The 12496-nt window shown below is 66.3% G+C and overlaps 1 protein-coding gene across 1 annotated transcript; it reads right to left on the bottom strand.

Annotated features, from left to right (window-relative positions):
* Positions 1-2: 2 nt before the first annotated feature.
* Positions 3-9903, bottom strand: HIP1R (huntingtin interacting protein 1 related; the record flags this gene model as incomplete). The annotated part of the gene is made up of 28 exons (XM_026058868.1): positions 9847-9903; positions 9421-9484; positions 8813-8955; positions 8184-8240; positions 7959-8039; positions 7742-7818; positions 7348-7409; positions 6572-6712; positions 6024-6081; positions 5850-5925; positions 5584-5721; positions 5008-5066; positions 4862-4934; positions 4443-4626; positions 4270-4358; positions 4051-4167; positions 3806-3907; positions 3446-3640; positions 3110-3257; positions 2926-3012; positions 2599-2706; positions 2332-2468; positions 1888-1998; positions 1602-1660; positions 1189-1219; positions 995-1057; positions 309-409; positions 3-69 (listed from the first exon to the last, which is right to left on the bottom strand). Coding segments are annotated over exons 1-28 (2685 nt in total), but the record flags the coding sequence as incomplete, so codon positions are not given.
* Between the last annotated feature and the right edge of the window lie 2593 nt (positions 9904-12496).

Genomic DNA, 12496 nt, shown 5'->3' with positions numbered 1-12496 from the left:
ATCTCGTGGGAGCAGACGATCAGCTCCTCGTACTTGCCCGTGTGCAGGACGACGCGGTCGGCCGCCTCCCTGCGGGCCGGACGGCGAGGGCGACGGCGCTCAGAGCTCGCTTACGAAGCAAACCACTCAGCACCCCCCCCCCGCCAAGAACCTAAAGTTTGGGGTACAAAGCATCCAAGCGGGCAGGATCGCGCCTCCCACCCCGCGATGGATGAAGCCGATGATGAGATTCGTACAGGTTTGCATCGCCCGCCCGAGAGAGCCCCCGCGTCGCCCGCGTCGCCCCGCCGCGCACGGCCGGTACCTACACGAGCTGCGTGGCGCCCCAGCCCACCGCCTTGGAGGCGGAAATCAGCCCCTCGGTCCAGCGCGAGTTCTTGGCGTAAAACTCCTGCGTCGTTGCTGCCCCCTGTCGTCACGAGAACATCGCGGCCTGGGTGAGCTACGACGCCTTCCACGCTTATTCCCGAATAGGCACGAATATAACGACACGCTCATTAAAACCGGTTTTTGAAGTAGGTTAGTTGTATCGGCGGGTTTTGTTCCCCGGATCGGGTCCTGCGACATGCGGGGCTGCCTGCTCTGGGCCGCAGCGGTACGAACCCACAGCACAAGCAGTAAATTTCCAAAGCCAAGAGGTTCAGAAAACTGAGCCATAAAGCAACGGCAGTGGCACGTTTCAGTGCTCTATGAGCCACTTTCACTGGTCTGCTCAAATTTGGGTTGAAAAGCCTCACTTTAGAGCCCTGAGTCTGCCTATTTGGTTTAAAACAGGCAGGACTTTGGGCCATCATCTTGAGATGGACAAAGCTTTGTAAAGGCAAGAGCAGGATCTGCTCAGCACAGAGCTGAGATATCTGTCTCCATCAAGGAGGTTCCCCACAGCACCATTAACACCAGAAAGTGTGAAGTTCAGCTGATGTTTCTGCAAGTCATGCAAAATTCTCCCATATTTCACGCCAGCGCACAGGGAAGAGTGGAGGAAAGGACTTACCCGGCCACTTTCTACTATCTCCTTCTGCAAGCTCGTGGATGTCATTACAAGAAGTCGAATTGCCTGGATCAATGAAAAAAAAACGGATTCTCGTGTTTGACAGAGATGTCATACTGAAGGGTTGATCTTGCCAATGGTGATGAGTCAGAGTTTTGCATAGTTTTTGCTACAAGCCCAGTATCCGCAGTACTGACCTTCATTAGGTCCGTGCAAGAGTTCAGGATTCTGCAGGAAAACAAGAGAAAAGTATTTAGCATCCTCAGCATTCAGGAAAGGAAGACTTTGGTCTGAGTTAGAAAGAAGGTTTTTCTGCAAAGACCAGCCAGCGTGCAGGTTGCTCTGCAGAAGCCCACAGAAGGTAACGGAGAAAGAGAAGCCATGGTCAATTGGCTTGGCTGTTCAGCATCCAGAAGATGCAGCACCAGATACCAGGTGAGGTTTTTGGGGCAAAATACAGACCAGCAGGTATGATAAGGACATGCTTTTATAGCCACCACGTAATGGATGTGCTGCACAAACACGATTTGCCAGTGCTTTCTTACAGCCGCGCACACGTGAGGGTGTCGCAGGCTGGCCAAGCCTGCCCGCGTTAACCCTTTTCGCTCACCTCTCGTTCACCTCGAGCTGGACACCGGAGCTTTCATTCCTGGCCTGACTCATCATCTCCTGTGGGGAAATGCAAGAGGAAGAGCTCAACGCCACATCATGGCGATAACTAGGCATGCTAGAGGCGGAAAAAAGAAGACACCAAGGGATAAATGGAAATTTTGTCCCCAGAACTCATTGTTTTGACCCATGTCACAGACAGGTACCGTAAGTCTCCAGTTGGTCACTGCCTTTGCCCAAGGGCACATGTTGAGGGTTAACGTGCCAGTCCAAGAGCTTCGTCTCACCTCTATCCGCCTGACGGCATCTTCGATAGCTGCCGAGGTAGAGGCCATCTCCTTCTCAACCATGTCCCCCAGCTCCTCTTGCTTGATGTCTAAGCTCTTGGGTCTCAGCTCCTGCCGAAGGGGGCAGGAGACAGCAACGAGTCAAGGGAGAGAAGAGAAGGGTGGTTATAAGGAATGAAACCCAAACGAGGTATTAGACTCCTTTCTTCCTCCTAAATAAATACAACTACAAGACTAGTTTTCTGCAGACAGCTGGGATGGAGCACACCTACCACCACTGTGCAGCAGATATGGCCTCAGAGGCATGACATGTGCAGATCTCCAAAGGACTTGGGAGAGCTGCTAGTCTCTGAGTTAATAGGATTTTAATGGAAAAGACTAATAGGGGTTTCCAAATCTCTGAAAGTTGGGAAGTTTTATAGTGCAGTTTATTAAGGCTCCTACCCGGGCCAGCTGGAGGACGCCCTGGAGCGCCGTCCGCACGCCCGCCAGCTCAGCCCGGCTCAGCGACTGCCGCTCCGTCAGCTCGCCCAGGTAGTCGAGGCTCTGCTGGCCGCAGTCGCGGCAGGTCTCCATCAGCCCTGGTGGAGAGGAAGGGTTGGCGCCGGGTGTCCAGGACCGATGCTGGCGGGAGCCCCCGGCCGGCGGCGCAGGGGGTTCCCACGCGGGGCCCCGGCAAGGGCGAGCTCCGCCGGGTGGTTTCTCACTCACGGTCGGCGTGGTCCGGGGGAGCCAGGCGGGACGTGGCGCTGCCGTTCACGATGGTGTCGGCGGTGAGGTGCGAGAAGAGGGCCAAGGCGCCCACCAGCCCGGAGGCATCTGCGCAACGGGAGCGTCGGGGTCAGGCGCCGCCAGCCCGCGGGCAGCTGCCTTCCCCTTGCGTGTGGGCTGCAGAACCCCCCCTCGAAGGTGCTCAAAAACCAGCGTGAGACCTCAGAAACGTCGGTATTAACCCCCTCTGTATTTAAACCTCTGCTGAAAGCGAAGCCTGATGCAAATGCAAGCGAGGTTGGGGCGATGCAGCAGCCTGGCGCGTACCTGCAGCGGTGGCCATGTAGCGCGCGTGCCCCTTCTCCACGGCGCTGGTGGACTCCAGGGCCGCCTGCACCCGGCTGAGCAGGTAATCTGCAATGACACGGGCGCCGAGGAAGGGGGTTTTGGGCTGCTTCACCCCTCCGGGAGTTGACGTGCCAAACGCGCCGGTGGCGAAGCGGCCGCCTACCTGGGGAGCTGGTGCAGCGGATGTGCAGCGGGTCGTCCAGCTTGGCCACCGCGTCCCGCACCACGGCCGCGGCCTCCCGCACGGCCTCCTGCAGGATGCCGAACTGGTCGTCCAGCAGCTTCTGCTGCAGGCGCTGCTCCTGGTTGCTCTGTGGGGCGCGAGGGATGCGTTGGCCGTGCCGCCGGGGTGCACCGCCGGCGCGTTTCCCCCCCCCCCCCCGGAGCCAGGTCACAAGCAGAATTAGGAGAAACCGGGCGCCCCAGCTCCATGCACCCTCCTGGATGCTGTCACTGCTGTTGGGTGCAAATGGGGTCCGTTGCACGTGCTTCACCCTACCTTCTCCAGCAGCCGCCCATGCAGCTCGCGGACCTCGCCAGCGGCCCGCTCGGCCTCCTGGCTCCGCTGCAGCTCCTGCTCCCGGAGCAGGCCCTGCGCCGCCAGCAGCTCGCACTCCTTCTCGCTCGCCGAGCGCCGCAGCAGCTCCTTCTCCTCCTGCAGGGCCTCCACCTGGGCGCCCAGCTCTGAGCCCGCCTGCGGAGACCCGCGTCAGCCTCGCGCGCCGGCCGGGCTGGGGGGCTGAGGACGTGCCCAGCTCGTGACACAGCGGCCGGCGCCGTGGGGCTGGGCCGACGTTGCCTCGGCAGAGGCGGGAGCGCGCCCGCACCGCGTGCCCGGCTGCGCCGCGTGCCCGCGTACCTGCTTGGCGTGGCTGAGGGACTGCTGGACCTGGCTCAGCTCGTCCTTGCGGGCCTCCAGCTCCTGCCGCAGCTGCTCCAGCTGCAGGCTCTGGTCTTCCAGCTGCAAGCGCACAGCGGCGCGGGGGGCTGAGCGGCCTCCCCAGGCACCGCGGCCCCGCGCTGCGGCCCCGCTTCCCGCCGAGGTTGCCCGCGTTTCGCCGGCGGGAGCCCATGCGGGCGCGAAGCCGGGGAGGGCAGGCTCACCTTCATCTCGGACTCGCGCTTCACCTGCTCCACCTGGAAGGCCAGCTGCTCTTTGACGCGCGCCACCTCCTCCTGGCTCTGCTGCGTGACCGTCAGCTGCTTGGCTGTGTCGGCGTTCTGCGCGGGAGACACACGAGTCAGCGGCCTTTCGGAGGGGCTCGGAGCAGGTGACCCGCGCGGGAAAACCATGCCGCCGCCCGGCCATCGCCCCGGCGGTACCTTCCTCAGCAGCTCGGCGTGCGTGTTGACGAGCTCGCTGTGCTTCTCCTTCAGCTTGGTGTAGCGCAGCTCCGTGGCGCTGGCTTTCCCTGCCGGGCCAAGGAGACCGTCAGCGGCTGCCCCGGCGCGCGTCCTCCCGCGCGCCTCCTCCGCGGCCCCAAGCCTTCGCCTACTTTCGGCTTCGAGGTAGAGGCGTTGCAAGCGGTCGCCGTCCTGCTTGGCCCGCTGCAGCCGCTCCAGCTCGTCCCGCAGCTGCTCGTTGTCCACCAGCGCCTTCTGCTTCTGCTTGCGCTGCTCCTCCACCTCGCCCTCCAGGCTGTTCACCTGCGCCTTGAGCTGCGTGACGTAGCGCTGCGCCTGCGCGCGGGGTCCGGCGTCAGCCGCCCGCCCTGCCCCGGCTTCGCGCGCCCCCCCCCAGCCGGGCAAAGCGGCCACGAGACGTGCCGGAGACCTCTCCACCGCCTAGACCTCCAGGAGCTTGGTCCGGGCGCCGGGAGAGACCGCGTGCCCGGCACCCGCCTCCGCGGGCTCCCCACGCTCCGGGTCTCCACGCCAAAGCACCGACGTCGGCTCGCCCCCCGCAGGGCTTTACCTCCAGTTTGATTCTCTCCATCTCGGCGCGAAGCGTGTCCACCTCCTTCTTCAGGCTCTCGATCTGCGCGTCCCTGCCGAGAGAGGCGGGTTCGTCCCCGCGCCGCGGCCGGCCGCCCCCACCGCCGCTGCCAGCCCCCCCCTTACCTGTCGTCGCGAATGCCGTTGGGCGGCCCGAAGGTTTGCTCGAATATGTCCGAGGTGACCTACGGAAGGCAGAGGGCACGAGGTAAGCCCCGTGACACGTGGGTCCCACCACCTGGGTCCCACTGTGGGTTTCACCGCCTGTCCCACCACCTGGGTCCCACCACCATGGGTCCCACCACCCATCCCACCACCTGAGTCCCACCATCGTGGGTCCCACCGCCCATCCCACCACCTGAGTCCCACCACCGTGGGTCCCACCGCCCATCCTACCACCTGAGTCCCACCGCCCAGGTCCCACCACCCATCCTACCACCTGAGTCCCACCGCCCAGGTCCCACCACCCATCCTACCACCTGAGTCCCACCGCCCAGGTCCCACCACCCATCCTACCACCTGAGTCCCACCGCCCAGGTCCCACCACCCATCCTACCACCTGAGTCCCACCGCCCAGGTCCCACCACCCATCCTACCACCTGAGTCCCACCACCCATCCCACCACCTGAGTCCCACCGCCCAGCTCCCACTGCCCATCCTACCACCTGAATCCCACCGCCCGTCCCACCACCCGGGTCCCACCGGCTGCTCCATGGCAGGGGCTGTGCTGATCTCGATCAGCGTCTCCGGCTCCTCGTCCTCGGGGGCTTCCTCGGGGATGACGACCACTGGCTTCACGTGCTCCGCCAGCGCGGAGGCCCGCAGGAAGTTGGGGGGGCTCTGCCGGGAGAGGAGGACGCGGCCGTGTCTCCTCGGTGCCTGGGGACCCCCATGGCCCCCGGCCTCTCCCGCGGGAGCTGCCCGCAGCACCGCGCGCTGCCACCCCGCCGTGGCGACGCCGGCGGTACCTCCGGCAGCCGGGGGATCTGGATGAGCCGCTTGAAGTACAGCATGTCGGACGCCCTCTTGAAGAAGTTTTTGAGGCTGGAGAGGGGGAGAGAAAACCCATCCGAAGGGGAGCCGGGGCTGGGAAGGAGGGGAGGGTGCCCGGCGCCCCGTGCCGGCCCCGGCACCCCGGGTACCTGCGAAACTGCTCGTGGAAGCGGTCCCGGTGCCCTTGCAGCGTGTCGGCCGGCAGACCTGCGGCGAGAGGCGCCCGCGGCTCAGCCGGCGCTGCAAAGCCGCAGCAGCGCCGCCCGCGTCCCGCCACCGCCCGCATCCCGCCACCGCCCGCGTCCCGGGGGGGTTCGGCCATAAAGAGCGGCCGGTGTCCGGCGCAGCGACCGCCGAGCCAGCCCCAAGCCGCCGGCGGGAATTAATTTGCTGGGAATGGAGCGGGCGAAGCCCGAAAGGGAGCCGCGCGCGCGGCTCGCCCTGAACACCCGCGGCGGTATCGCCGGGCCGTGCAGCGGGCTCCTCCGACCTGCTGCAGGCATTTATTTGGGAAAAGGGGAATTGCAACCCCGAGCGCCTGTCTCTGCCTGCTGCAAGCAGCAGCCCAGCTGGGGCGGATGGAGGCACCCGGACCAGGACGGATGGACGCACGGCCCCGGAAGGGAGCGCGCTCCGCTCCGCGGGAGGCAGCGGCGTGCACAGAAGCGCCCGGGGCCCTAACGCGAGCCGGACTCACACGAGTGCAGCTTGAACATGAGCTTGACGGTGTAGTGGTAGAGGTGGCTGCAGTCCTGGATCACCTGGATGAGCGGTGCCAGGCGGCACTGCACCGCCGACATCTGCGACACGGCCACGGCCGTGCTCAGCTGCCTGAACACTGCCGGGGAGAGAGGGCCAGCGCTGGGATCGCCCGGCCGCGGGCAACGCCGCCGCGGCTCCGCGCCGCCGCGGGTTTTGCTCTGCTGCGTTTGATCCCGCCGAGAGGTTGGGACGGGGCCCCTGGGCTGCCGGCGCCACCGCGCACCCCGGCTCCGAAAGCCCTGGGAGAAACGCAGCCGGCACGCTAACTCCCGCCGCTTCCCCGTTCAGCTCTGGAGTATTTATGGATATAAACCCTCGGCACAGCGAGGCCGAGAGGAGAGGCGGGTGGCCGGTGGGGACCACGGTCTCACCAGCCGCGTCCCGCTCCCCGGGGCAGCTCCATGGCCCCACCGTGCGATCAAAGGGAAGAAGCCGCCAGAAATTCCCGGTGGAGGAGGCCGGGGAAGCAAACAGGCGCACGCTCCCGCGGCAGCGGCCTTCGCTCCCGGCACCGGCATTGCCCACGAGGGCAAACGAATATTAGGATAAGTCTCCGAGCCAGATTTCCCCGCCGACGCTTTATTTCCAAAATCTCCGCATCTCCTCCGAGGCGGAGCAGGAGGAAGCTCGGCTGCAACCCGATTCCCGGCCAAAGAGCGAAACTATTGCTCAAGCGCCCCGGGCGGCGCGTGGCCCGGCCGCCCGCCTCACCCGACTCCGACAGCTTCAGCTCCCAGTCCAGGTAGTCGAACAGCTCCACGGTCAGCTGGAAGCTGCAGAGCAAACAAACCACCCCGTCACCGCCGCCGCGGCCTTTTTTCCGCCCTCGGATTTAGAGGACTCGGCACGTTCGGCCGCCACGTTTCCGGGCGGCGCGGCGGCGTTTCCCAGCTCTTTGCCCCAGGCCCCATCCCCAAAGCCGCCGGAGCTTGCGGCTGCGCGGGCGGCTCTAAGTGCAAAAAGCCTCCGAAAACCAGGGTCGCGGGGCTCATTCCCGATGGACGACGAGGGGGTTTCAGCCCCCGGCGGCTGCCTTTCCCCGGAGAGGGGGGGCTCGCGGGACGAGACCAGCCTTCACGTGCTACGCGTCTCCTCCGCGGCTTACATGTTATTGACGTCGGTCCCGGCCGTCTTCTCCAGCACCTCGTCGGTCACTTCGAGGCCCGGGGGGAACTCGGGGTGCTCGCAAAAGAAAAACAACAAAAAAAGGGAAGCTGCAGACGGTGCCGCCGGTTCGGGACGCGTCTCCCCGCGCCGCCGTCGGCGGGCAAGCGGGCTCTGGGGGGCGAGGGGCTGCCGGCGGGCGGCGCGCCGTGCCGTACCTTGACGTGGAAGGAGATCTTGGTGAGGAGGAGGCGGGCGTAGATGCTCACCAGCTGCCCGTACCTGTCGTGCAGGTGGCCCTGGGGGGAGCGAGGGGCAGGCGCCGCTCAGCGCCCGCCCCGAAAGCCCCCAACTCCCCCCCCCTTCCTGGAGCAGCCGCCAAAAACTCGGAAAAAAGACCCAAACCTCCGCCGCTCTCCGACCCCGCCGCGGGCATCGCTTACCCACAGGTCTCCCGTCTCCCGGATGTTGCTCCGATACCTCTGGCAGTCCTGGAGGACCTGGGGGACAAGGGCACGGGGATGGGGCGCGCGCGGGGCAGGCTCAGCGCCCATCCGGGCCGCCCCCGGTGCTCCCGAGCCCCCGGCCTTCGGGAGGCGGCTCCGGGCGGAAGCCGCGGCCCCTCGGCAGCAGCCGGCCGGAGGAGGGCTCCAAAGGGGCCGGGGAGCCGCGGCGTGGGATGAGCAGGAGCCCTGTAGCCCCAGCACCCACGTGGTGGCCGGACCCGGCACGAGACGACGGGGATTTTCCTCTCCCCCCTCCCTCCCCGGCCATCTGCAAACCGAGGTCGCAGCATCAGCCGTAACAGGAGATGCCGAGACCTGCCGGAGCAGGGAATAAAAAAAAAAAAAGTAGGACAAACGCTACGGGCAAAACGTTTTACTCAGCAAGGAGGTGGAAAACGCGCCGGGAGGCATTTCCCGACCCTGCTGCGGCAGCCCGGCCGCCTCCAAAAGGCCGAGGGCTTTCCGGCGTTAGGGAAGGGCGACCGGCCTGGAAGCGCTCGGCGGGGAGCCGCGGGCCGCGGGAAGCCCTGCTGCGGGAAGCCCGCCACGGGGCCGCGCGCACTCACGTTGGGGTGGCCGTCGCGCAGCACCTTGTGCAAGACGTGGCAGAACTTCCAGCTGAGGATGGCGCTGCTGGGCAGCGGCAGCCCGATGGCGTAGGACCAGAAGGTGAAGGCGCCCTTCTCGTGGTGGGTCCCCAGGATGATCCCTGGCCGCGAGTCAAGGCCCGGGGGGGACGCCGGAGAGCGGCACGCGCCGGCCACGCGCCTCTTCCCGCATCCCCCACCCCGGCCAGACCCTCCTCTGCCGGGCACAGCGGGGACGGACTCTGCTCCTCTTAAATGTGCATTAGAAAGGGGACCAAGTGCCACACAGGCCGCCCGCGAGGTGCTGCACCTGCATTTATTCCACTTATTCTTTCCTTCCACTTATTCTTTCCCGGCTGCACCTTCTGCCCCTCCAGGACCTGCCCGCTCCCCTCGCAGCTGCTTGCCGCAAAGGTTTGCAGTTGCCTCTCAGCGCGTTTGCCCCTTCTTTGCTTTTCTACCGATCGCCGCGGGGACGGAGGAACGGACGCGATGGCAGCCCCGAGCGAGCGGAAGCGCTGCGCTGGCGTCCCGGCGTGGCGGCCGCCGGTGGGGCCGGGAAGCCCCCGCCCTGCGGAAAAGGATACGGCGGGCATGTTTCTCCTTCACCGGCGCCTCCTGCGCGTTGATGGCTTTGCTGATGCTGACGGCCTGCGGGGGAGAGCAGCGAACGCGCCGATTTTACGACGCCCTTGTTGCCTCTGAGCCTCTCCCGCCCCGGTGGTTTTCCTGCCCTGCTCCGGCACATCCGTGCTTGGCCTCAGTGACTTCCCCAGCTCCGCGCCCCCCCGCCGCCTTCCTTCCTTACGGGTTTCTTTGGCAGGTGCTGCTCCCGCGCGGGCTGCCAGCCACCACGGTCCGGCCCTGGCCTCGCCGGCTGCCTTGGGGGAGCATCTGCACTTCCCCACTGCCGCCCCGCGCTCGGGGCTCACCGCGCGCTGGCCTGGCCCCGGAGCCGTTGCCGGAGCCGTAACGCTCCCGAGCCCGTCGGGGGGTCAAGACCGAGTGCAAACCTTGGGGCGAAAGGGCCAGAGAGGAGCATCCCCATCTCCATCCCCATCCGCATCCATAACCCATCGCCGCCCAGGGACCGCACTCGCGCCCCAAGCTCCAGGCTCGGTTATCAGGGAGCTGCAGGAGGAGCTTTTCCCCCTGGGCGTTTTGGATGAGCTGGAGCCTGAGCGGGGACGGGGAGAGCTGGGCTGCAGCGAGCCGCAGGACGGCTGCCGAGAGTCGCCCCGCTGCCTCCGCGCTGGCCTCTTCGGGAAGCCGCATCCAGAGACGGGCAGGTGCCGGTCGCAGACGCCGGGGCCGGGCTGAGCCCCTCGCGTACCAACCCGGTGACTAAAGCGGGGGTCGCGGCGCCCCAAGGCAGGCGCGCGGTTTGCATCCACCCTTTCTTTCCAGGCTGCTGGTAATTACGGCGGCGGCGTTTCCGCCCACGTCCCCCTGCCGCCAGCCGCCCGCCCGGCTCCGGTGCTCCTGCTCCCCGGCCGGCAGGCAGGACCAGCGTGGCGCCGCGTCCGAGAGCGGCTCGCGGCAGTGGCACGTCCAGCGCGAGCCTTCCCCTGCGGCGGCACGAGGCTCCCAACCGCATGCAGCCTCGCCGACGCTCCCTTCCCAATACCTGCTCTCCCCTTTCAAATAAGCCAAATCACACCCAAAAAGTAACTCAGTAGTAACACAAATTACGCTCCTGGCTGGTATTTAACTCGCTCCATTCTTAACCTTCTGGCAGAGATGTTTCCAATAAGAAAAGCAAAAGAAAAGCAGGTTTGGCTTCATGCTACGCTGCCAAGGCCAGTGATCTCCAGCCGGGGAGCCGGTTTCAAGGGAAAATCAGCCCCGGCCCTAAGGAAATGACTCAGGAAGCAACCGGGCCACGAGGACGGGCTCCGTCGGCCCTTCTTGGCCTGGCTCCGGAGCCGGCGTGCCGGCAGCACAGCCACACGGAGCAAAGGGGCCGGGGCGCCCGGTTTCGGCATCCTGGCGGCGCGGTCGCCTGCACGCATCACTCGCCCGCCGAGGAGACTCGTGCCACCGGCCCGGCCGGCCTGCGGCAACCGCGGCTATAATTAGCCGTAAAGGGCACGTCAGCGACGGGGTATTGACGCCGGGACGGCTCGGCTCCGGCTGCGCGCGGCAGGCTTCGCTACGGGGAAGCGCGCCGCAGTGAAGCTCCTCCAGGCAGTTTCGCAGCGGCAGCAGGAGGCGAGGGCAGTTCTGGGTGGTGCATGGGGCTGTCAGCCAGCGACCGCGGGGTTTAGCTTCGGCTATCACCCAGGGCGAAAGCAGCCCCCTCAGCTGGCTTTTTGCCCTTTTTCCCCTTAACTCGCCCGGTTTCTGCCCCCGGTACGGTTGCACTGGTGCCTTTATGCCATGGGGACGGAGAGGGCTGCTCTTGCCGAGGCTTTCTGCCCTCCTAGCACCGGGAGCAAACCTGTGCGGAAAACACCAAAAAGCCAGCGGAGGGAGGAGGGAAAACGCTGCCTCCGGCCCCTCCTCGGCCCGGCCGGCGCCGGCGGCCTTCCAGTGCATGCGGCAGCACTAAGGACGCGATTATTTATCAGCGCTGCCCGGCCGGACGACTGAAGGAGACGCGTCCAGTAGGAACCGGAATTGCAAGTTTTCTTTTGTTGCTCCCCAAACCCAACGATCTCCGTTTCCTACCAAAAGCGGCCGAGGGGCACCTTGACCCCATGAGGCCTGAAATCGCTGCCTGCCTTTGCCAGGACTTTGCAGGGCAAAAGCAGCCCGGGGAGCCGGGGAAGGAGCAGCAGAGCAGAGTTCACAGCCTGCGAACGGCCTGTTTGCAGGAGGGGGCAGGCGAGGAAGCAGCTTCTTTTAGGGTGCCCAGAAACTGCCCCCAGCGCAGGGCGGGCAGAGAGCGGCTCCGGGGCAGCCGGAGGAGCTGCTTCTCCGGGCTGAGGCCGGGATGGATCCGACAGCAGGCGCAGGAAGGGGCCGCGTGCCGGTGGCCGCTTTGGCACGAGGCAGAGCCGCCCGGAGAGGGGCAAATCGGAGCGGTCAAAGGACGCGCCGGGAGGTCACCGGTTTTTGGGCTGGTGCCACCAGCCGCTCCGCGAGCCCGGCGCCTCCGTCATCTGCCTCCGTCGTCCCCAGCCCCGTCCGAAATGGGCTGTTTTAAGCCGAGGTTCAGGACAGAAAGCAGCTCTCTGTGCTCCCAGGGGGGAAAGCGCTGCCGGAGAGAGGCTAAGGACGGCGCCAAGGCTGGGAAACCCTCCGCGGCTGCCGGGCGAGGCAGGGGATCTCGCCGCGGGGCGGCTCGCTGGCCGCGGGAGGGCTCCGGCCGCACCCGCGGTCCGTCCCGAGCGGGCTGCCCGGTCCCCGCGGCCGGGCCCGGCTGAGCCCCGCGGGGGGCGCGAGCGGCGCCGCTTTTACTTTCCCTTCGCGCCCCTCGCTGCCCCCCGGGGCCACGCAGCGAAGCGGGCGGAGCCGCTCCAGGGACCGCGGGGACACGGGACATCCCGGGGGGGGGACACGGGACACCCCGGGGGGGGCGGCCCCGGCCCCGCTCCCGCTCCGCCCGGCGCAGCCGCGCACCTTTCCCTGTTCGCCCGTGCTCACCCCACGGCAGAGGCCGCCGAGCCGCCGCCGCTTCCCCGGGACTCGCGCTCGGCGCCGCCGCGGGGGTCGGGACCT

Source organism: Apteryx rowi, unplaced genomic scaffold, assembly GCF_003343035.1.
Source record: "Apteryx rowi isolate R43461 unplaced genomic scaffold, aptRow1 scaffold_15, whole genome shotgun sequence".
Lineage (NCBI taxonomy): Eukaryota > Metazoa > Chordata > Aves > Apterygiformes > Apterygidae > Apteryx > Apteryx rowi.
The sequence above is the reverse complement of the archived record's forward strand: the minus strand, read 5'-3'. Positions and strand labels throughout refer to the sequence as shown.